This window comes from Seriola dumerili, unplaced genomic scaffold, assembly GCF_002260705.1.
Source record: "Seriola dumerili isolate Sdu_G_001 unplaced genomic scaffold, Sdu_1.0 BDQW01000138.1, whole genome shotgun sequence".
NCBI lineage: Eukaryota > Metazoa > Chordata > Actinopteri > Carangiformes > Carangidae > Seriola > Seriola dumerili.
Genome location: NW_019174393.1, coordinates 2,315,159 through 2,338,731, shown reverse-complemented (window position 1 = coordinate 2,338,731; position 23,573 = coordinate 2,315,159). Strand labels below are relative to the sequence as shown.

At 41.5% G+C, this 23,573-nt stretch overlaps 1 protein-coding gene across 6 annotated transcripts in view; it reads left to right on the top strand.

The window, feature by feature from the left end:
* The window catches only part of dgki (diacylglycerol kinase iota), a 28,802-nt gene extending 5,229 nt beyond the window's left edge, over nucleotides 1–23,573 (top strand). For 2 of the 6 annotated variants that reach the window (XM_022749180.1, XM_022749185.1), the window contains 22 exons: nucleotides 701–814; nucleotides 4,289–4,414; nucleotides 5,050–5,128; nucleotides 5,464–5,519; nucleotides 6,389–6,451; nucleotides 7,959–8,032; nucleotides 8,603–8,714; nucleotides 8,820–8,906; nucleotides 9,905–10,017; nucleotides 11,587–11,649; nucleotides 13,137–13,237; nucleotides 14,356–14,435; nucleotides 14,727–14,771; nucleotides 15,260–15,329; nucleotides 15,625–15,665; nucleotides 15,822–15,946; nucleotides 16,530–16,555; nucleotides 17,779–17,816; nucleotides 18,850–18,970; nucleotides 19,878–19,914; nucleotides 20,175–20,274; nucleotides 21,040–23,573. In XM_022749180.1, the coding sequence (XP_022604901.1) occupies nucleotides 701–814; nucleotides 4,289–4,414; nucleotides 5,050–5,128; nucleotides 5,464–5,519; nucleotides 6,389–6,451; nucleotides 7,959–8,032; nucleotides 8,603–8,714; nucleotides 8,820–8,906; nucleotides 9,905–10,017; nucleotides 11,587–11,649; nucleotides 13,137–13,237; nucleotides 14,356–14,435; nucleotides 14,727–14,771; nucleotides 15,260–15,329; nucleotides 15,625–15,665; nucleotides 15,822–15,946; nucleotides 16,530–16,555; nucleotides 17,779–17,816; nucleotides 18,850–18,970; nucleotides 19,878–19,914; nucleotides 20,175–20,274; nucleotides 21,040–21,150 (1,782 nt within the window). In that variant the 3' untranslated portion in view covers nucleotides 21,151–23,573. The remainder of the gene's footprint in view (nucleotides 1–700; nucleotides 815–4,288; nucleotides 4,415–5,049; nucleotides 5,129–5,463; nucleotides 5,520–6,388; nucleotides 6,452–7,958; nucleotides 8,033–8,602; nucleotides 8,715–8,819; nucleotides 8,907–9,904; nucleotides 10,018–11,586; nucleotides 11,650–13,136; nucleotides 13,238–14,355; nucleotides 14,436–14,726; nucleotides 14,772–15,259; nucleotides 15,330–15,624; nucleotides 15,666–15,821; nucleotides 15,947–16,529; nucleotides 16,556–17,778; nucleotides 17,817–18,849; nucleotides 18,971–19,877; nucleotides 19,915–20,174; nucleotides 20,275–21,039) is intronic. The other 4 variants (XM_022749183.1, XM_022749182.1, XM_022749181.1 and 1 more) reach the window with 3 other exon arrangements.

Here is a 23,573-nt window from a genome sequence, read left to right as displayed (position 1 = left end):
CTCTATTTGTGTTACATAAACTTTTCTTTATTCCTCCGCCAGTCAGAGCCGGAGGAATATCGTTTTCAGGTTGTCTGTATATCGTGGACGTGATATCTCAGTAACGCCTCAATGGAACTTCTTCAAATTAGGCACAAACATTCACTAGGACTCAAGGATGAACTGATTAGATTTTGGTGGCTAGAGGTCAAAGGTCAAGGTCACAGTGACCTCACAGAGCATGATTTTGGCCTTGTGAGCGCAGTATCTGCAGAACTCCTCAAGGGAATCCCTTCAGATTTGGCATAGATTTCCACTTGGACTCAGGGACGAACTGAGTAGACTTTGGTAGTCAAAGGTCAAAGGTCAAGGTCACAGTGACCTCAGAAAACACTTTGTCGCCATCACTCAACACAGTAATTATGACAAAATTTCACACAAATGGTCAATATTTTATATGATTGTGGATAAACAGGGATGCAACCTGAAAGTCTGAAAGTCTGAGTTGGCGGAGGGAAACAACTGCCAGGCGAGATTTGTAGTTTTATTATGAAATATAAAGAAAGAAGGAAGAAACAACAAGAACAAATGTATGAATGTATATTTGACATGAAGATGACAAAAATATTTAAAAAAAAAAATACAAAAACTAAAATATAAAAATCTTCTTTTTGGTTGTTGTTTGTGCTTTTACTGATAAATCACATATGTCTGTGTGTAGGTGGGGTGGATCTTGTCTACTCTAGATGAGCTGCAGATGAACCCCCAGCCCCCGGTCGCTGTTCTTCCTCTGGGAACAGGAAATGACCTCGCCAGGACGCTCAACTGGGGCGGGGTGAGTTCCTAGCCTTGACTTGTGGCTCAGAGTTGACGGAGAGCGACAGGATGTGGCAGCCTCTCCTCCCTGTATTCATTCATCCACAAGTGCCTGTTTTGTCTGTTTAATGACTCTGAGGTCGGATTATTTACCCACATTAAAATAAGTCAGATCAAAGGCTAGGGCTTATTGCAGCTGGAAAATTATGTTATAATATAATTTAAAAAAAAAAAAAATGAAATGGCACCAACAATGGCAGCACTTAGAATATAAAACATCAATAAAAAGTGATATATATATAAAGTATATATGAAAAATAATATTCGCACAGTATCTAAATGAAAAAGTCTAATAAGAATGTGTAAATAAATATATAAGTGAATGTGTTAAATTTGGACCAATATTGATATGCAGTCAAGATAAATCCAGTATTTATCTCTCTGAACTACAGAAACTCATCCTCCAGGAAGAGTGTGAGCGCTTCACTTCCTGTGTATCATCCTGACATTTAACCACCGTCTGACCCCGTCAAAACACAACACGTCAAGGAAAGATGACACAGTTGTTGTTGAACACTGCAGTGGCTTTGTTGGAATGAAACACAAGTATTAGTTTCAGTAGTTGTTTTGTTTTATTCAGGGCAGGTTTAATTATATAGAACAAACGAGTAAGTTGCAAATTGTTTAGAAATCCATAAATTTAAAGGAGTTGTTTATACATTTTCTCTTCCGCCAAACCTGGTTTCTTGATGGGAGCGGGTGGCGGCGATTTGTTTACAAGACCAGAGGTTATAATACGTCCTCTGAGCGGCGCTTCGTCTTCGTCTAAAGTTACTCGCTATCAGAAAGGGACGAGGCTAGTTGGTTAGCATGCTAACTTCAGTAGAAGAAGAGAAGCGACGGGGAGTTAACGCTGGTGTTGCTTTCCACCTCTGGAGACAGCTGTTGGTGAGTAAAGGAGTGAAGTTTGATGCTGAACTCGCAATGTTTCTCTTCTAGACTGGTAAATAAACAGCTGTTAATGCTAACGTTAGCTATGTAGCAATTGCAAAACTTACAAATAGCTCCTTTAAATAGCCACTCCGCTGATTTTGTGTCAGTTGTATCAGGTCGTCTGTGGCTCTGGAGGGAGCTTCACCCAGCTGAGGTCATGTTGGATCGGGGTTGAGCAGGGAAATGTTTGGCAAAATCCCCCTCTCTTATTTTTTATTAGCAAAGAGCATTGTTGGAAACATGAAGGTAACGTAAGCAGCCTCTCATTTACAGCTGGCGCTGACTGTCCCTCTCTCCAGTCAGAGCGAACGACGTCAGCGGTGGTAGATTCTATCAGCTGTAGCTAATTAATGTTCATTCTGTAACAATTCCAGTGAAACTTCAGTCTGTTGGTTCATGTGCTCTCTCCGAGCAGCTTACTCAACTCTGCCAAATATGGTTTGTGATTAAAGAGACTCGTCAATCTGTAGCATCTCTCTGCGCCCGCTAGTGAACTGTGATCAGCTGATCGCGGCTCGTTAAACACGGCAGAGTCCCACTTCAACTCTTTATGCATCAAATCAATATTTTGAGCTCATTAAACTCAGAGGGTCCGTTATTAAGATCAAAGAGTTTGTGAAAAATCAGGAGCAAAAGTCAGTATGTTCCAGCTGTTATTTCAGAACGATCAATATCAATCAATAATCAGTATTTAATCAGTATCTGCTGCTGCTCATTTTCAGGTTGTGAATTATTTAGGCTCCATTATTGTTAATGTTCATTAATTTAGTTGCTACCACTAAAACACTGGAGGTGTGGAGGGAGTTTCTAATGGAATACGTTATCCTGTTGAATTATGGGAAATGTAGGATCCAGTAATCGATCCACCTCCGATTGTGATTGGGGTTTTTTTGTTTTTTCTTTCTCTCTCACTTTCTTTTTAATCCATCTGTTGTTACGTCCTCCAACTTTACGGAGGCGTAGCACTAAGTTGCTGAAGTGGCCTGAAGTTGAATTTAAAATAAATATATATATATATATGTATAATTCACCATTCCTCTTCAGGAAGGAGGATGCAGCTGCAGGTTTCTTACTAAGATGAGGCGAAGTGCTGAAGCATCAACAACCTACCCCCTGACACACACACACACACACACACACACACACACACACACACACACATTGCATAACTGTACTGCAACAGAGAAGAAGAGACCTTTTACGAGCACCCACATCCTTCCATTAGGCTTTTCTTTAGACCAGTTATGTGGGCTTGTAGCGATGATAATACATCGCACATCTCGCCGCTGTTGGTCAAAAGTCTGAAAAAACCTGAAGTGGTGTTTAATTTTTATTTCATTTTAGTTCCCTGATAATATCAAACATTTTCTCGAATTATTTCACAATCTCTTTAAAAACATGTTATCTTCATCCGTTACACTAACTGTCTTAATTTAATCTTAAAGAAAAGATTTAAATTAACAGTTATTTCTTCATCTGCTGAATCTCCACATGACAACAATTCATTTATCTGAGTGAAAACGAAGCTGTGATGACGCTAATCGTTTCATGTGCAGTCTGCCTGCACCGTGTCGGACGATGAACCAAGGGCAAGTGAATGACTTTGGCATCTCCAGCAGAACAGTGTAGAAAACTTCCTGATGCAGAGAGATGAAGATGCTTTGAACAAAGATGGCAGAGGCCGAGTGAAAATTCATATCTACCACGTGTGTAATTAGTGTAATTAGTGTAATTAGTGCGTCCCTTCTGTCCTCTGTTTCACCGGGTATTTCGAACCGCAGGATTTTTTTAATCCACTTTGTCTCTGTTGCTCTTTAGCTTTCCTTTCTCTTTCCCTTTTTCCTTTCCTTTCCTTTCCTTTCCTTTTAATTTTTCCAACCCCTTTCCCTTTTCTCTGTCCTTCCCTATAAGGAAGACTCCTTACCTTCCTCCCCTTCTTTCCTTTAGTTTGTTGTTTATGCCCCCATTAAGTTTTCTTTTCTATTTAAATCTTTTTCTTTCTTTCATCTTTCCCTCTGACCCCACTTATTTTTCTTTCCTTTCCATTCATTTGCTTTCCTCCCTTTTCCCTTTCCTTCTCCCTCTTCCCACTGACTCCTTTTCCTTCCTTATTTTTTCCTTTTCATTTCCCTCCCCCCTGTTTTCTTACCTTTTCCTTTTCCTCCTTCCTCATCTCCTTGTGACTCGCTTCTGTTACCAACCACTGCATCTGCCCGACCTCCTCCCCATCCCTCTCTGTGTGAGTGTGAATGTCCTTGTGACTTGCTGCGTGTGTGTGTGTGTGTGCGTGTGTGTGTGTGTGTGTGTGTGTGTGTGTGTGTGTGTCACTTGGTGCAGTCACTGACTTTCTGACCTCCAAAGGGAGAAAATAAAAATGTGATGGAGGGAAGAGGAGGAAGGTAGAGATGTACTATATACTATGTTTATATATATAAATATATAAGTATATATAATAATACATGCTGTATGTCTCTGTCTGTGTTTGTGTGTGTCTCTGCAGGGTTACACAGACGAGCCGGTGTCCAAGGTGTTGTGTCACGTGGAGGACGGGTCAGTGGTGCAGCTCGACAGGTGGAACCTTCTAGTAGAGAAAAGTGCAGTCCAGCCAGAGGAGGGCACACAGAAGGTGAGACACCGGTTGCTGTGTGTGTGTGTGTGTGTGTGTGTGTGTGTGTGTGTGTGTGTGTGTGTGTGTGTGTGTTGGTGCTTTAATCACATTGTTGTGACATACAAAAGGTTTTAATATCTATCTATCCTTTTTTTATATGATATTATTGTATTGTTTGATTCAGTTATAAGTGATTCTGCCACTGAACAGCAGTTTTATTTGTCACGTGAGAAGGTAAAATGTACAGTAAGCAAAGCGGGGAAATGACTCAGCAGAAAGACCAAGAAAAAGAAAATCAGCATATCAATCAATATTATGAGAAATATTGCATATGGTGGGAATAATTGCGATATTCGATGTTATTGAATATCATAAAGGAAGGTCCAGTGTTTCCTCTGCTAAAGGAGATGAGATAGGAAGCGTTGAAGCTCCTTTCCTTATCATTTAGAGAATTGGACCAGCTCTCATCATGGCTGCCGCTCAGATACTGCAGAGTCATTTCACTCAGTTTGTACAGTCCTGTTGAGTTGGGACGAGATGGATGAGAATCACTGGGTGATGAGAGGCATGAGGGGGCTCAACCAGGATACGAGCTGTCCTTGTATAACTTTTATTCTAATGCACTCACTTCGTGTTCTTTCCTGCGTCCTCAGCTGCCTCTGAATGTGTTCAACAACTACTTCAGCCTGGGCTTCGACGCTCACGTCACCCTGGAGTTCCACGAGTCCAGAGGTCGGCGAAAGCTATTTTAATGTTGTTTCACTCTGTGTTAACTCTATTTATATTCCATTAAGTCTTTCTCTCTCTCTGCTGTTAATGCTCCGCACTCCACTGTTGTAGAGGAGAGATGAGCATGATGAAAAACCAAACACTCAGATACAAACATGCACATTCATGCGTGCACAAATGAGTCAGATTTTTCTCACCCCATTACTTAACGCCTCCCTCTGTGTTTTATTTTATTTTTTTTTGTTGTTGTATTTTTTCATTTTTTATTCCACTATCATCGCAGCGCATTTAATGTATTCTCCTTCCTTCTCTCTGTGTCTGTGATTCTGTGTTTCCAGAGGCCAACCCAGAAAAGTTCAACAGTCGCTTCCGCAACAAGATGTTCTATGCAGGAGTGAGTGTCCCACTTGACTTGTTAGACACACACACACACACACACACACACACACACACACACACACACAGAGTCTCATGAAGCCTAAACTTTCCTCACACGTGTGAAGTGTGTTGCGAGAAAGATGGCTGAAAGGAAATAGTGGAGAAGGAGAGTTAGGGGGATGAGAGATGGAGGAGCTGGAAGACATAAAAATCAAGCACAGGAAGTGCAGATGAAAGGAAAATAGAAAACCTGCGAGAGAGAGAGAGAGAGAGAGAGAGAGAGAGAGAGGACGTGAAGATGAAGCAGGATGACTGTTTTTAAATAGTAAAACTATTAAAAGTCGTGTTTACGGTCATAAGTCTAGTTGGAAGTGGCGTTATCTTGCTTTTTAGATGAATAATGAACAGTGTCAGCAATGCAAGTAGATCTGTGTCCCATGTGCTTCAGTGAACATTCAGACGTCATGGTTTTCAATAATTCATTTTGACCTTTTACTCTGCTCTTGTTCTGGTGTAGTTTGTTGAATTTCTGATTAGCAGCGCTCAATTAGGAATTCAGTGTTTCTCCAGCTTGTTAGTTATGGGGTTGTTGAACTGGTATGATCCAAATTTAGAGCTTCAACAAATATTAAATGTAGTTTTTTGTTTTTTCTTTTTTGGAAGCTGCAGATTCTGTGAAGGATGTGAAGTGGAAGGGAGAAATGATGGGCAGGAGTTGGAGAGGAAGCATGTAGCGGAGTTATCTCTTTTTAATGAGGGAAATGTAATGAACTGTAATTTTGTTTGATTGAGCCCCATTCTCTCTGTGTGTGTGTGTGTGTTTGTGTGTGTGTGTGTGTGTGTGTGTGTATGTGTGTGTGTGTGTGTGTGTGTGTGTGCGTGCAGGCTGCATTCTCAGATTTCCTCCAGAGAAGCTCCAGGGATTTGTCCAAGCACGTCAGAGTGGTGGTGAGTGTTAACACACACTCTCTCTCTCTCTGAGTCCGTATCGTTTTCCATGTCGACATGTCTGGGCAGCAGGTCGGCCGGGTGATTAAAAAACACCGTCCTTCAGCCGCTCCTTTTACATCCGCCTCGCTCATGTGTCCTTCAGCAAGTCACTGAAACCCTGTCAGCGCCGCTGCTCTGTCACTGACCCTGACCTCTGACCTCCATGATAAACATGAAATAACTTTCTTTGCTAACAAGCAACTAGCGACCGTGCTAATTACATATTTTGTAGCTTAATGTATATTCAGAAAATGTGTTGACCAACCCACAGACTATAAATAAAGATGGACGTAGCCTCCGTGACATCACCCACGGGTTTCCGAAGAGAGGTTTTGAGGCTCAGAGTGAGCTGCTCCGCAGTCGCCATCTTGGCAGTGCCTGACTCCGCCCCTAACTCCCAGCTAATCCAAAAGTAGGCAAAGAGGAGGGGCGTGTGTGGAGCCGAGACTTCAGTGCAAGCATACGTTCACCCACCTGTCACTCAAAGAGTTCACGCCCTCAATTATTCATAAATTTAAGCCTTAATTAAAAATAGAAAAGAAATTAGCTCTAGAGACCAAAACAGTTTAGTACCAGGCTGTAAACATGTTTATTTCTGCTGTAAAACATTTTAACATGGGAGTCTATGGGGATTGACTCACTGTTGGAGCCTCAAGTGGCCATTGGAGGAACTGCAGTTTTAGCACTTCATTAACTCACCTGCTTCATCTGAAACCTGTTCAAACACGCGACTTAATTTTACTCATAAAAGATATAAAGCTGTTCATATTTATTTATTTATTTATTTTTAACCCTATTTCTACTGAAACTTTTTTTTTAATTCTCAGAATCAGAATCAGAACACTTTATTGATCCTGAGGGAAATCAGGTTAGGTTACAGTTGCTCCCTCAGCAAAGAGAAGAGAATAGGAAGTAGATTATAAAGATAAAGATAAAATACAATCATAAAATATACGAATGCTATAATATAAAAATAATAATATAATATTATATTTTAAAGATTTTACACACAAATGTATTTTTCTAAAAATTCATATGATTAAAGGACTTGCAACAATGTTCATAAAGAATTAACAATATGGTAAATATAGGGTAAATACTTGTGTCTGATTGGCTGCTCCTGATTGGCTGCTCCTGATCACCTGAGAGTTCATAAAGGTTCCTCCTTGGTGAACGTCCCTTGATAAAAATATTATATTATACACAAACAGACCCAGAGATACAGTTCTGGGCCGGTGTGAAGTGGCAGCTCCTCTGTCTCAATTACTTTCCTCCTCCCACATCAAGACAGGTTTAAGAGCGGCGGTGAGAACTTTGAAAGTGAGAATGTAAAACTGAGAGTGAAGCTTGAAGCTGCAGGTAAAAAAGCAAGTGAAGGATGTGAGATTATAAATCAGTTGTTGTCAATAGATGAATGCACTTTTAGCTGCGGTCCAACATGAATAACTCTCTCCCTCTTCCTCAGTGCGACGGTACAGATCTAACCCCCAAGATCCAGGAGCTGAAATTCCAGTGCATTGTGTTTCTAAACATTCCCAGGTAGGTGAACACACGGCGGCTTCTTCTTCTCTGTCTTATTACTGGAATCTATCTGGAAGTTAGAATCAGTAAAAGACATAAAATCCATTTTATCCAGCAAAGACGTGAGTCACACAGTTTGGAAAGTGACTAATTTCATTAGATTATAATGTGAAGTTTTTGCCATTATACTGCATGTCTGGCTGCCTGTTATCATCAGTATCAGTATCATCTGTTGCAGCATGTTTCAGTGATTCATTTTGATGCCCAAGGTTTCCACATCATTTTAATTATTCACTTGTTTCATGAGACACTCAGCTCTCTGATGAACACTGGACTTATAAACTTCCTTTAAGTTCTTTATGAGCTCCGTCAGGCAGGGACAGGAGGTCTCACTCTGTTTTGTTCTCTGACTCAAATCCTCCCACACCAGCCTGCAGTTACAACATCTCTCTGGTCAGACGTTAAAATAATGAGAACGCGCTCAGCACCTGCGATCAGGCAGAAGTCTCCATCGTCATGAGAGGAAGATGATTCTGACATTAAAGTTGTTCTGATGTTGCATATTTGCCTTTTTGTTTGTGTGTGCAGGTACTGTGCTGGCACCATGCCGTGGGGAAACACAGGCGACCACCGGGACTTTGAACCCCAGCGTCACGACGACGGCTGCATCGAGGTTATCGGCTTCACCATGGCTTCGCTGGTGAGAGAAACTTGGGGTTAATCAGAAAGGGATGAAAATAAATGCAGTTAACATGAGAAACAGCAGAGAGGAAACACGGTTGTAAACCTCCCTCTCGTCCACCAGGCGGCGCTACAGGTCGGCGGTCACGGAGAGAGACTTCACCAGTGCAGGGAGGTTGTGTTAACTACCTTCAAGACTGTACCTGTTCAGGTGAGCACACACACACTCACCGGCATCACAACCAGCCTCTGAAACTACCACACTACTGAGAGCCTGAAGTTTCCACAACAGCATAAACTGATTCTATCTATAGAAACAAGAGCAGGAGAAGAACATGAGCGTAGAACCAGGAGTAATAGAATACAGATTAATCAATTTCTAAATCTATAATCATCCACGTCAGTTAATCATTAACACAGTCGTCTTTTTCCAAAATGAAACCTCTGACATTACGTTTGTTCGCACCAAAATCAGGCTAAATTAGGGATTTAAAGGTTCAGGTGCCAGTTGCACAAAACACCTTAAGCTTTAAGGTTAAATTTCTCCTTAGCTGAGGGAGTTTACTTAAGGTTGTTGCACAGAATCTCTTAAAAGTTTTCCTTAGTTTTCCTTAGTTAAGGAAAAACCGTTGAGGCATTTGCAGCACTGAAAGAGATTTTACAGCGCTAAAAAGCTACAGTTTCCATGGAGACCATTCGTTCACTGGCGTCGGCGCTTGTGATAGCGGCGAACATCTCACCTGTATCGTCTGATTCGTTAAAAAATGATATTAAGGAAGTGCGCCGCTCTGTGTTAGACCGAGGAGAGGAGAAAACCTTAAATACTTAAGTGAACATTTTAAAGAAACCTTAACTCAGACTTTAAGGAAACTCTTAACTTAAGGTGTTTTCTGCAACTTGCCCCTGATATTTTTAACCTACTAAATTATTACCAGCAGCTCATTGATTAATCACTGACATCCATACTTGTATTGGTATCTTATTGGCATTGATATCAGCCTGTATCCTGATCGCTCATCTCACCGTCAGATACAATCAGCTGACACGAAAACCTGCCACATCACACGATCTGTTCAATTACTGCTTTGTCTTTTATAACAGTGATCCTTGTGTGTGTGTGTGTGTGTGTGTGTGTGTGTGTGTGTGTGTGTGTGTGTGTGTGTGTGTGCGTGTGCGCGCGTGCGTGTGTGTGCGTGCGTGTGTGTGTAGGTGGATGGTGAGCCGTGTCGACTGGCTCCATCCACTCTCCGCATCTCCCTGCGAAATCAGGCCAACATGGTCCAGAAGAGCAAGAGACGCACCTCTGTGCCCCTGCTCAACGAGTGAGTCATTTACACACACACACACACACACACACACACACAGGAACTAGGCCAGCAGTGTTGTAAAAGCCCGGGTTTTGCTCTGAGTCATACAATCTGTTTAGTGGGAGATGACATTCACTCCTCTCAGTGTTCCTCGTCGGCGCCAAACCACATTCGAAGGAGGGACGTGTAACGTTGTCCACTCAGATTAATCAAAACAGATGCATCATGGGTATCTCCAGTGACACAGTGACATGTAACACTGTGTGATTTTCGCTCCTCAGAGGGCAAACACGAGGAGATGTGTATCGATTGTTGTTCCTCCGCGCCGGCGACAATCAGAGCCGGAGGCCATATTGTTTTCAGGTTGTCCGTCCGTCTGTCCCGTTCTCGTGGACACGATATCTCAGTAACACCTTGACGGAACTTAGTCAGATTTGGCACAAGCATTCACTAGGACTCAAGGATGAACTGATTAGATTTTGGGGGTCAAAGGTCAAAGGTTAATGTCACAGTGACCTCACAAAACACGGTTTTGGCCTTGTGAACGCAGTATCTCCGTAATGCCTTGAGGGAATTTCTTCAAATTTGGCACAAACGTTCACTTGGACTCAAGGACGAGCTGAGTAGAATTTTGCTGGCTAAAGGTCAAAGGTTAAGGTCACGGTGACCTCAGAAAAGACTTTTTAGCCATTACTCAAGACTTCACACAACAATTATTTTATATGACTCTGGATAAACAGGGACGTGATGTGAAACTAGTTTAAGTGGCGGAGGGATACAACAGCGGTGCAGTCCTGCGGTCGCCTTCTCTCTAAAAACACTGTTTATATCTGAAACTGTGTTCCCACTAACACTCCTCCATCTTTGTAGACACTAATACTTCTTCATGTTTATCTCTGTGTATAAATGTGGGTCTATTTCCAACTGTGGTAAAGTCTACAAGCTGCAGTCGTCGTGTGCATGAGAGAGGACGAGCAGTAGAGAGTAATGAGCTGTAGCTGCAGTAACCAGTGTCTCTGCTGTGCTGTCTCTGTTTGTCCACTCACCTCTGGGCTTCTCTCGTCTGTCCCTCCTCCTCCTCTTCCTCTTTTTGTCTCGTCTCCTTTCATTCTCACTTCTTCTTTCCTTCAATACCTCTGATGTTTCTGATTATTTGTTATTTTGTTTACATTTGTTTACCTTCTTTGTTTGCTTCTACTTTTGTCTCCTCTCCTCTCCTCCTTTCCTTTTTCTCCCTCTCCTCTCCTCTTATTTCCCGTCCTTTCTTTTCTTTGTCTCCTCTCTCCTTACCTCCTTTCCTTTTCTCTTTTCTTCTACTTGTCTCCTCCTTGTCTCCTTTCGCTCTAATCTCCTCTCTCCTTTCCATATCTCCCCTCTTCTCTTCCTCTGTCCCTCTCTCCTAATCTGTTCTCTCCTTTCCTGTCCTTGTCTCCTCCTCTCTTGCTCTTCTCTTTTCTCTTCCTTATTTTCTCTCCTATCTCATCTCCTTGTCTCCTCCTCTCTGCCATACATTCCTCCTCTCCTCTGTGTGTGTGTGTGTGTGTGCGTGTGTGCGTGCGTGCGTGCGTGCGTGTGCGGCCGTAGTATTCAGAAGGTGTGTGCAGCTGATCTGCGCCGCCTCTCTGCTCCCCCCGACTCCTTCTCTGTGTAAGTACCTCAGCCCTCTGTCACTGTGTGTGTGTGTGTGTGTGTGTGTGTGTGTGTGTGTGTGTGTGTGTGTGTGTGTGTGTGTGTACATGTGAATGAGTCGGTTTCGTGCTGTCTCATGGTTCGACCAATATCTGATTTGATTATACTGATGATATTGAAACCAGTCGGTGTTTGTGATGGATGGATGTTTTAATTATTGATCCGTATCAATAATTATTGATACATGCCATTCATTTAACGGGGAGGGAAACACATCCAGCATGTAATGATGAGTAAAACTGAATGTAAACTCCACAAGGTGCCTTTTAATTTGAAATTTGAACTTCCCACTTTTATTTTCTATGTCACAAATGACCCATTTATCACAAATTATATCAAACTTTCAGGCGAATGTATAATTTCTATATTATAATACCCCAAATTAATTAATTAATTAATTAATTAATTTAATTTCAACATTTGTTTTTTATTTTCAGCATCAGTCTAAACAAATTTGTGTCTGTCGTCTTCAGAAACTCATACTGGTTGAGCCCTAGTTGAGTCATTTTGTGTTAAATGTTTTTGTTGTGTTTGTAAGTAATAAGCAGAGAGAGAGAGAGTGTGTGTGTGTGTGTGTGTGTGTGTGTGTGTGTGTGTTGTGTGTGTGTGTGTGTGTGTCTGTATGGCAGCATGTTGAAGCCTTTCTACCTCTCAATGTGCTTCTTGCTTCTTGTTTAATTGTATTTCCAACTGTAGTCCCTTTAACTTTAACTTGACCCTGAGCTCCGCTCTTTGTTTACGCCTGCGCCGGTCCTCGGCTCTGACGGCTCTGACTCCATGTCCACACCCTCCTTCAGAGAAGCCATTTTCATATTTTTGCGTCTGCTTTGACTGAGAACAATAAACACCACGTTAACGCTACAGCACTTTATTTTGCTCCTTTGCGGGTAAGGTTTTTGAGGCTGGGTCGGGGTGGGGGGGGTGATTTTTGCCGACAGTGACTTTGTGACCAACAGTGTTTTCTCATTGTGCTGTTGTTTATCGCCCACCATGTTTTTGTTGTCTTTCATCAACCTCCATCCTCACTGAAGGCAACGCCGCCCACAAACATTGACTTTACAATGTTGACCCACCTCAAACTCAAACGCAGAATCAGGGGTGTGTCGCAGGAGGACGGCAGAGCTCTTTATCTTCTTCTTTAAGCTCCTGGAGGGATGGTTACTGTTTTTAACAACCTCCAGTTATCAGAAATATATTAGATTTTTAAACTTAAAAAAAACAACAACTTCTCAGCTGTAAATGAAAGTGAAATAAAACGAGAGCGATTGAGGAATTAAATGTGATCATGTTGCAAAAGCTCAGACTCGGTTTGTGACGTGTGCGTCTGTGCGTGTCTGTGTGTGCATGTATGCATACTGTGTGTGTGCGTCCTTATCACTGGATGTTTGGACATGTCTGAATTGCGTGTGTGTGTGTGTGTGTGTTGTTTTTTTCTTTTCTTCTAGTCCTCACGCAGTCCCAGATCGTCTGCGTCTGCGAGTGAACCGGATCAGCCTCCAGGAGTACGACCGACTGCAGTACGACAAAGAGCGGCTGCGAGATATCTGTAAGCCTCTGTGTGTGTGTGTGTGTGTGTGTGTGTGTGTGTGTGTGTGTTCTCTGAAACTGAAATACGTAAAGCTACTCCATTACATATGTTTATGTAAGTAATAATGATAATGTTTGTCTATAGAGCACTTTTCTAAACCCACGTTATAAAGTGTTTTACACAAGGCAGCAAAATGAAACATGCAGGTTAATTAAAACAAGCAATCACACATACAGTTAAAGCGTATTAGTGTTAGTGCAAATAGACCAAAGGGAGTTTCACCAGCAAGAGGGCGATCAGTGAAAATCAATCAAATAAAAAAAATAAAAAGTTGTAAAATCTGGAAAATTTTGCTTTAAGAAGAGATTTAAAAAAAGGTCAGTGATTCTTCTGACCTGATTTCCTCAGACGGTTCATGAGAGAGTTTCGAGGCTCTGACAGTGAAACCTCTGTCACCTCTGGTTTTTAGCCTCAGGAGCAACTAACAGACCTCTGCCCCAGGATCTCAGGCTACGAGCTGCTTCACAAGAGGTCAGATGTAAAACACGGAGAGAGGAGCTTTAAAAGTCAGCAGTAGGATCTTAAAGTCAAGTCTAAAACGTACTGGGAGGGAGGCCAGTGCCAGGAATATAAGTGATGAACCTGTAGATGATTATCACGCGACTCTGCAGCGTTAGCATCCTTAGCTCCCTGTTTTGGTTTTTAGAGCCACAGCTGAACTGTTTTGGATCACTGTGTTGTTTCCAGCTGCAGCAGGCAGATGTTTTCAGGGAAAACAAAGCTAATTTTCCAGAACCAAATCACAGACAGACGTGTGGTGGAGTATTCAGAGACTAAAGAGCCAGATATTTCCCTCAGCTGGTGAAAAGTAAAAAAGAGTAAATATTGGACTTGTATTCATCAGGTGGACACAGACACCTCTCCAGATGAAAGCTAATGTCATGTAAATGAGTTCAACACATCAAGTTAATCTGTGAAACTGTGTTCACTGCTTGTGTGTGCTGCCCTCTAGAGGCCGAAATCAGTTACTGCAGGTTTAACTTTATTCATGTACTATTGTCTAAAGTGTGTGTGTGTGTGTGTGTGTGTGTGTGTGTGTGTGTGTGTGTGTGTGTGTGTGTGTGTGTGTGTTGCAGCCATCCCAGTAGGCATTGTGGTTGTAAGAGGAGACTGTGACCTGGAGACGTGCCGACTCTATATTGACAGATTACAAGAGGCGAGTTTTCTCCTTTATCTTCATCATCATCATCATCATCATTAACAATTATAGCTTTTTAATTCTCTTCTACCTCTTTTCTTTCTTTCCTTCCTCCTCTTCATCATTATTTCATGATGCATGCGGCGCTCTCTGTCACGTGTAGACGGGAGAGCAGAGCCGTTGTTTAGCTGTGTGTCTCACGTCGGGGGAACGTTCACTAACACCGAGTTGACATCTGTGGAAGTTGTTTTTACTGTTCAATGCTTTGGCTGTTTGTTAACCTTGAAACCTGTCTGCTGTGCTTGCTAGGACTTACACCAGGCGCCATCTACTGGCCACAGAGTGCACTATCAGGTATATGACTTTTGGGTGTCTTTCTGCAGGGAACAGTTTGGGTTATTATCAGTTTTTATTATCATACAAGTCTGACTTTTTTTTACAGTGCTTTAAATCTGAGCCATTATTACAGTTATATAATGATAGCTGAGGAATTTACCCACAAACAGAAGCTACATGCAATAAATGAACTGTAGGTTTTACAGACTGACACCCATGTCGAGTTAAGATCCTCTTCTTCAACACTGGAAGTCCTCTTCTATAAACTAATATACAATCAACCAATCAATCAGTCTACCACTAATTTAAATGACACTTCACACTGTCCTCTTGTCCTGATTGTCTCTGTCTTGTTATTAATTGTTGAAACGCTCAAAGATAATAATAAAAATAATTCTTCCCTCTTTTCTTTTAATTTCTCTTTCCTCTGTGAACCTTTTTTTTTGCCTATAGTTTAAAGTCCAGTGACGGGATGATAAAGACATTGTCTGTCTCTTTGTCCCCAGGATGAGACCAGAGGTGTCCCCAGGACCAGCTCATCCAGTAGACTGTCTCCCAACTGGAGCTTCTTGGACTGTGAGTTGACGTAAACACTGACAGATGTTGACAGAAAGGTGATAGAGATGAACTCAAATGCAGATCTTTACATCATTTTTAAACTACATCTGTTCTTTGTGCTCAGTGGGTTCCTCTGTTCACCTGCTACATCCACCTTTACTCACAATTATAACTTTCCTCTTCTTAACATAGTCACAAAATCCCTTTTGAAATAAAATTCTTCAGTAAGAAGTAAAACTAGATAAATGAGATTGTCCAGGACACAAACAGTGAGATCATACAGGTCAGTTTGTTTCATCCTTCTGCTCTGCAGCCACATCAGCTGACCGCTTCTATCGCATCGACAAGGCTCAGGTAAACACTCCTTCATTTGTTTTGGTGCTGAAATGGTTAAAATACGGATCCATGTTTGATTTTTGACTGAAACGTTTCTCGGCCCAACGTTAATGATTTTATTTGCCAGTGTCAGTTCTTATATTTAAATACGTACACACACACACGTTTTCATAGGAGCACCTCCACTTCGTGACGGAGATTTGCCAGGACGAGGTTTTCATCCTGGACCACGAGGGACCTGTGGTGAGCCAGGGGTCGTCCACGGGGATGCCTGATCTGGTGGTGGAACCTACAGCCGGGTACGTCAGCAGACACACAGTTAATCCTTCATTCATTTATCAGATGTGAAGATTTTCTACTTTTTCTCTCTTTTGTTTGATTGTAAATTTAACAACTTTTTTCTTGTTTGTTTTGAGCTGTTGTTGGAATAAAACAGAAATCTGAAGATCTCACTTTGGGCTGTGGAAACTCATGATGCACATTTTTCATTATTATCTGACGTTTTAGAAACTAAACAGTTTCAATCAATAATAGAAAACACAGTAACTTCCCTAAAATGAAATATGATGAACATGCACAGTTGTGGCAGATATCTTCTATCAGGAGCTGCAAAATGTGAATTATGACACATATTTATAGTATTTTCATCGTGGACTAATCTGTTTGGTTTATATCATGTCAGAAAATGGTGAAAAATGTCCATTATGATTTTTCTGCAGCCTAAGATGATGCCTTCAAATGTCTTGTTTTGTCTCATACCACCACAGTATTCAGTTTCCTGTAATAAGTGACACAGAAAAAAGAAATGCAGAAAAACAAAAACGATAAAAGTTTTATCTACAGAAGTCGATCACATTTGAATTCCCTCTTTTGTCTTTGCAGCGCTCCACTGACACCTGAGGAACAAGGTACGACACAAACACGTTCTTGTTTAAAAAAAACAAAAAAACAAACTGGTTTGCAGTAGTGATTTAGGACGTGTTATCATCACTCTGGAAACTAAAACATTATTTCCTTGGGAGTAAGTTGCACTTATACAGTTACAGTAGTGACAAGTGATTAGACAGGCCCAATGAAAGGCAGCTGCTTCAGCCTCCAGTTGAATGGTCTTCCCCTTGAATACAGTCTCATCTCCCTGAGGGCTTTGCAGATGTTGGCAGATAATGGGGGTTTTGAAAGTTAATAAGAAAACGTCCTCTCAAGTTCCCCAGAAACTGGTCCCGGAGCAGCGTGAGGGTGTGAGTTGTGGCCTGTTTACATTTGTCTCATGTCAACAGCGAGTCTGTTGTTATTCCTGGTACTCTCCGGCTTAATGAAGCTGTGCTTCCTCATCATCACCTACATGTCTTAACATGTCTTTGTTTGTCCACTTTCAGTTTTTGTCATCACCTCCAACAACAAAGACCACTCTCAAACACTTACACTCCCCCTGCTGTATCTGACTAATACACTTCATGTCACCTAAATTTATTTTAATTTTAATTTATTTACAAAGCAGTAAAAGACTTATAAATAGTCTTCAGTTTGCTGAAATGAAAATGACTCATAAAAACACAGAAGTGACCAAGTCTGACTTTAGAAACAACACACCCACAGTCCATCACTTCAATATGATAAAACATTTCTCTTTTCTGTTGGTTCTGACGACAAATCACTTGTTTTCATCCTGAAATCCTGGACTATATATATATATATATATATATATAAAAACACAACAAACACAAATGCAGATACTACAGGTAAACAGGAGGCAAAACAGAGACAGGTATGTTTGTTTGCAAGTATTTTTAGTTCTGCTATTGAGGCCAAGTCGACATGTCAAGGGCCAAAGAAACAAGGAAGTAACCTCAGCTTTAATCGGACTGAGTGAATCTCAGGCAGCCGGTGGGTTTATGAGAAAATGAAACAGAAAGTTAAAGTGCCCCTGCACAAACACCGAGGGAAAGCACTTAATTATTTTTATTGTCTCTCTTTCATCTTGAAAACAATCACTTGTCACTTCACACACACACACAAACACACCAGGCACAAAGATACAGGCAACGGACTACAGTGCTCACACCAAGCAGCACACGAGCACACAGCCGGAACCAGTCACATGATGATTTTTCTGTCTTCTTTGTGTCCACAGCTTTGTTGACAGCTGCCAGTTCTGGAGATCTGTCTATGGTAAAGTTCAGTCACACTCAGACACAAAAGCACAAACACACACACACACACACACACACACACACACACTGTCAAGGAATGTGTGATCAAAACCAGTCTCACCAGTTTGTGTCTGCTGCGTTCCACTGGCTCAGTTAAACGGTCTTTGGGTCGTTTGATGTGTCAGACTGTTTATCTCCGTCATAATCTCATTAGAAAACAGCAGGTAGTTGCACGAAGTCAGTTGATTACATCTCTAAACGCTCAGTGTCTTAAATCTTTTTACTGCAGAGAACTGTGGGACTTCACATTTCAGAGCTCGTTTCTTTATAACAATCGACCGCAGACGTTAGAGTCTGATAATTCCTGCAATCGCTCTTAAAATTTTACATTTAAACGTCCCATATGTCACATTCTCCGGTGTTTTATTTTGAAGTGTTGATCCATAAGAAGATATATTTGTGGTTTTAAGAACCAAAAACCGTCTCAGTGTAGTTTTATATCTCCTCTCTCAGGCTTCTCTCTGGAGCTCTACCAACAACAGGACGGTGAGCCAATCAGAAGAGAGGAGGCTCTGAGCCTCTCTTCTGATTGGCTGACTGTTTTCTTAGTAATCAAATAAAAATATAGCAGTTTTCAGGTAAAAACACTCAGAGAAACCAAATCCTTCAAGGTTTGGATGATGGGTCCAGGTGGGCGGGGCTTGGCGCATGGCTAAGGGAGGTTGTGACATCACAAAGTTCCAGAAGTCCTGACGGCTGGTTTTAAGGCTCAGTTTCTGAATACAGGCTGTGTGCATTTCTCTGTGGACTGAGGCTTTGATACTTTCACAGTATTAATATAGAACCTAGACCTGATCTATAATCAATAGAGACAGAATGGGACCTTTAAAGCCCGACCCGAACCCAGCAGGCGGACCTGACCCGAGTCTGACGCAGTTACTCTGGCACCTTTAACAAAACAAAGATCATCACTTTAATTACTTGTAAATCCTAATCCGCCTCTCAGTGGATGTTTCTTCAGTTCACCTTCTTTTCTCTGTCCATCTCTCCAGCTGTCGGAGTGTGTGCGTCGAGGCGTCAGCTTGTTGGTCCGAGACTCTGGAGGTTGTTCGGTGTTGCATATATCCGCCCAGAACGGACACTCAGACCTGGTCAGCTACATCGTGCAGCAGGGTGAGAGTGTGCATGATGTGCACTTGTGAAAACGTGTGGAATTATTTTAAAGGTGCTGTATGTAGCATGTTAAATAAATAACCCCCCAGCAGCATCCCGAATCTTGTCTTTCAAGATTTGCACAAAACAGGAAGTGAGTGTTGATTTTCAGTAGAAAATCACCTCTAACGTCTTGAAAGTTTAACTCTTTAAAAGGTCAGGCATGGTTGAAGTGTTGAAACCTGTGTTTACTGGTGGTGACAGCGATTGCAGTTTGATATTTCAGCAGACTCAGCAGAGGAGCAGCTGGTGAATCTGTTTACAGTGCAGCCAAACAAACTGGACGTTGTTTTTAATAAAGGAGTCTGTCAATAAAAACACAAACTTCGATCTCGTTTCATGCTGCAAACATCAGAGCAGAGTGAAGCTGGTTATGTTTCAGCTGCTGCTCCTTGCTCCACTTCCCTCTGCAATATTTTAAAACGGCCGCAGGAAAACCACCAACAGAAAAACCCTGGCTGACGAACCAGCTGTGTTTCCTGTGGCTTCTTCTGCCGCCGCCGCCGAAGACCACTGTGTGGAGCTCACCACAGTGTGTCAATACATTAATAGCTATTAATGTTAAGTATTATATATGTTTAAATGTGTTTATTTTCTTTATCAAAGGGACCTACAAATGCCACTAACAATATCACACGGTTCTCTTTTGTAATTTACTTTCAAGAGCATGGAAACGGTGCAGCACTGGTTTATAAAGATGCAACATTATGCACCTTTAAATTTTATTTACACAATAAAACAAGTAAACAATCATTATGTCCTAAGATGAATAAATGTGCTATAAAATACATAATATAATATATTAAAATAATAAACTAAAATCTAATAAAATAAATGTTTTCTTCTTCTTCTCTTTCTCCATCTTCAGGCTCCAAAGTGCTTCTGGATTTGACAGACAGAGAGAAGTATGTCGGCTTCTTTTAAATCAGTAGTAGTAGTTCTCTGTGGGAAAACTTAACGCATGTATGTACGTTGTTTGTTTTTTTTAATAATAGTGTGATGTCGACGAAACAACAACAAAAACCTCAGACGCTTACCATGTGGTGTTTCGTTTTTGCTGTCAGCTTCCTTTTTACGTCAGTGTGGTCAATGGTTCAGTGATTGACAAAGCTTATCTGATCACACCTGCCTTTCTTTGTGTGTGTGTGCGTGTGTGTGTGTGTAGAGGCGACACTGCCTTGCACAAAGCAGCCTGTGAGAAGCAGCATGCAGTGTGCCGGCTGCTGGTCGAGGCCGGGGCGTCTCTTGAGAAGACCAACTTCCAGGTAAAATCACACTTTCACACATTTACATTACACACATACACACACACTGTAAACATCCATTTGTCCTGCTGAGTCATGCGAGAAACCACTGTGACATGTAAATGATTTACAGAGAAATTGGTCCACCAGCGTCCAGGAGGGTGCATCTCTGTCTCTGTCTCTGTTTTATTTTGTACACAGGTTCAAACCTCATCTATTGGCGGGAAACAGGATTTTTAAAGTTTGCAGGCAAAATAAAATATATGAATAATTTAATTGTTATTAATTTAAATGAATTGAAATTATTATTAATTTAAATGATAATATCAGACTGGACTGTATCTGTCTCATACACTGACTTACCAGTTTGATTGGTGCCTTCAACTCCGTGGTCATTTTAACGCCTCCACGTCCCGTTGCACTGAACCTGATACCTCAGTAACACCTCGAGGGAGTTTCTTCACACTTGCAACAAACATACACTCGGACTCAAAGTCACAGTGACCTCACAAAACACAATTATTTGGCCATAACTCACACATTCATACACAAATTATGACACAGTTCTAATTTTCTAATGGGATTCATTGTTGTAACTCAGGAAGTTGAGGCTGTGACCACATTTCCTGCAACTTGTCTGGTTGGCGGAGGGATACAGTCACGAGATGGTGATTCTAGTTCAGTTTGTAGTTGTATGTATTTTAATGACAGGCCCGACTTTACAGCTGAAACTGTCTGTTGGTTGGACTAATCAATTAAATACGTGTGTGTGTGTGTGTCCACCAGGGGAAGACACCGGCAGACCAAGCGGAGGGAGACTCGGAGCTCGCCACCTACCTGAGCGCCCAACAGAACACGTCTTCTACCACCCAGGAAGACTTGGAGACGGCAGTCTGAGGCGCACACACACACACACACACACACACACACACACACACACGCACACGCACACACACAGTCTCACACACACACAGACACACACACACACCCGATCTATCAGTCTCTCTGGACTCTGAGAGAAAAGCGTTGAAAGAATGAACAGAGTCTGGCTCTGACTCGGCGTCTCGACAGACGAACCGGACGAACCGGAGCAGCGACGAACTGCTTCAGCTCGCAGCAGCACTGCAGTGGAGATTTTAATGCTCAGCTATTTATTTGTATTTATTTATTCATATTCTATTTATTGGTTGTGCTGATTGATTGACTGAGTGATCGATTGTAGGACCATTAGCGGCTCAGGATGCGGGTGCACTTTGAGCAGCCGCCGCGGGTCGAGAGTTCACTTGCTGAAGGGATTTATTTTGCTCATGAATCGTGGGGGTCAGTCAGACTTCCACAGTGGTCGACCGTGTGTTGATTATGCATTTAAATATACAAATAACATAAAGGCTCACTTCAGAACTGATAGTAATAGTAATAGAAATATTTGGGTTTATGTGTTTACCCCATAAAACCTGTGTGCCAAAGACATTGCACTGATGTAGTGTCACGCCGAGTCCACACCGTCACTAAACGCTCCGTCGCGTCGTTCGGTTTCTCTCATGAACCGAAGCTGTAAACCTGCATCTCTTAACGCCAACTTATGCAACGATCACATTCTGGTTTCATTCAGCATCGTCACTGCTCAGAGCTCTGATGTCATCACAAACTAGAAGTCCCGATTATTCCAGCAGCTGCTTTTGAAACCACAAGTCCAAATCAAGAAACAACACACACAAAACAAATACAGGAAACTTCAGGATCTCAGGTGGTTTCAGAAAGTCCCCGCTCTGAGGGGGACCTACCTTCCAACTGCCCGGCAACTGTGAGGGTGGAGTCTCTGATTGTCTTTGGGACAATGAAGTTAAGGCTTTGTTTATGCAGAGGAAAGTAAAGTAAACATACCTTCACACACACACACAACACTGGTGTGGTCACTCTTCCTTTCTACTGTCACAAACCAGTAAATCAGAGAGAACGGCGACTTTAAAGCGCCTCCATGTTCGGTGGAGGAGTTTGAAGACTTTGCTGTTGCTGCGTTTTCATACATAAAGATGAAGTTGAAAACACTTGTCACCTCTGGTGCATCAGTTCACGCTTCACAGCTTTAGACGCAGTAGAAAAGGAGAGAACAACACCAGGAAGTGACCTGAAAGTTCCCTTCAGTGGGAAACGGCTAACAGCTGCCTGTTTTTAAAGGCTGTCGAAGCCAGATCTGTAAAGATATTATGATCCATTAACCAGATTTTAATTAGATTTTGCGTCGAAAGTCCTTTTTTTTATAAAACCCATTAACGCAAAACACACACTAAATTTAAAAAATTCAAATTACACAAAATTCTTTTCATAGTGGGAAAAAAACTGATTGAAATAGTGAATGTGTCATTAAAAGGGATATTTTAGGAGAGATACACACTGAATATAATGAAATTACATATGAAATAATCAAATTGAATCACTGCATCAAATCAAATTTTTACAAAAACTTCCTTTCAATTACAGCTTATTCTAAATCCTTTAATTTGGACAACAGGTTTTTTATTGACTCCTGACCCTCATTACATTGTATGGAGCACAAACAATATACAAGAATGACAATAACATACAAGAACATGATTAATCACAATAAAGCGCCACCGAAAGTCAAGAAATTATATTGAATAATTGGACTATTCTGAACGATTTTAACAGTTGATCGATTCTTTTGTCGTTTTTTTATTGTAAAATTCTCTGGTTTCAGAAATGTGAATATTTCCTGATTTCTTAGTTTTATATAATTTGCAAATTATTTGGGTTGTTGGACTGTTCGCTAAAACAGAAAGAGACGTATGAAGACGACAGCTTTGGCTTTGGGTAAATATGTAACATATTTTTAGACCAAACAATGAATCAATTAATCCAGAGAATAATCATCCATCAGCTGATAATGAAAGTTAGACTTAAATTTGATTTACAAGATTTTAAATTCAGTCCAAATGTTAAAACAAGGCAGGAAGTCGCTGAATCGAATCACTGACGGGAGCAGATCTGATTGTTGGGAGAGGACCAGTATCAGCCCATTAAAACCAGCACATTACTCTGCAGCCATAAACCCCCGTACACGCAGGTGTTCGACAAACTTTAGCAAGTGCAGCCGCTTGATTTTGGAGAACAGACCAGACTGTGTTAAAAAAAAGAAGAAAAAAAAAAAAGGGTATTTAAGCATAATCAATAATCAATACACCTGTTCATTTCACACAAAAAATATTTAAACTGTGCGTGTATCTGGTACTCCTGACCCGACAAGGCTTTTCACATGCAGCTTGTGTGTGTGTGTGTGTGTGTGTGTGTGTGTGTGTGTG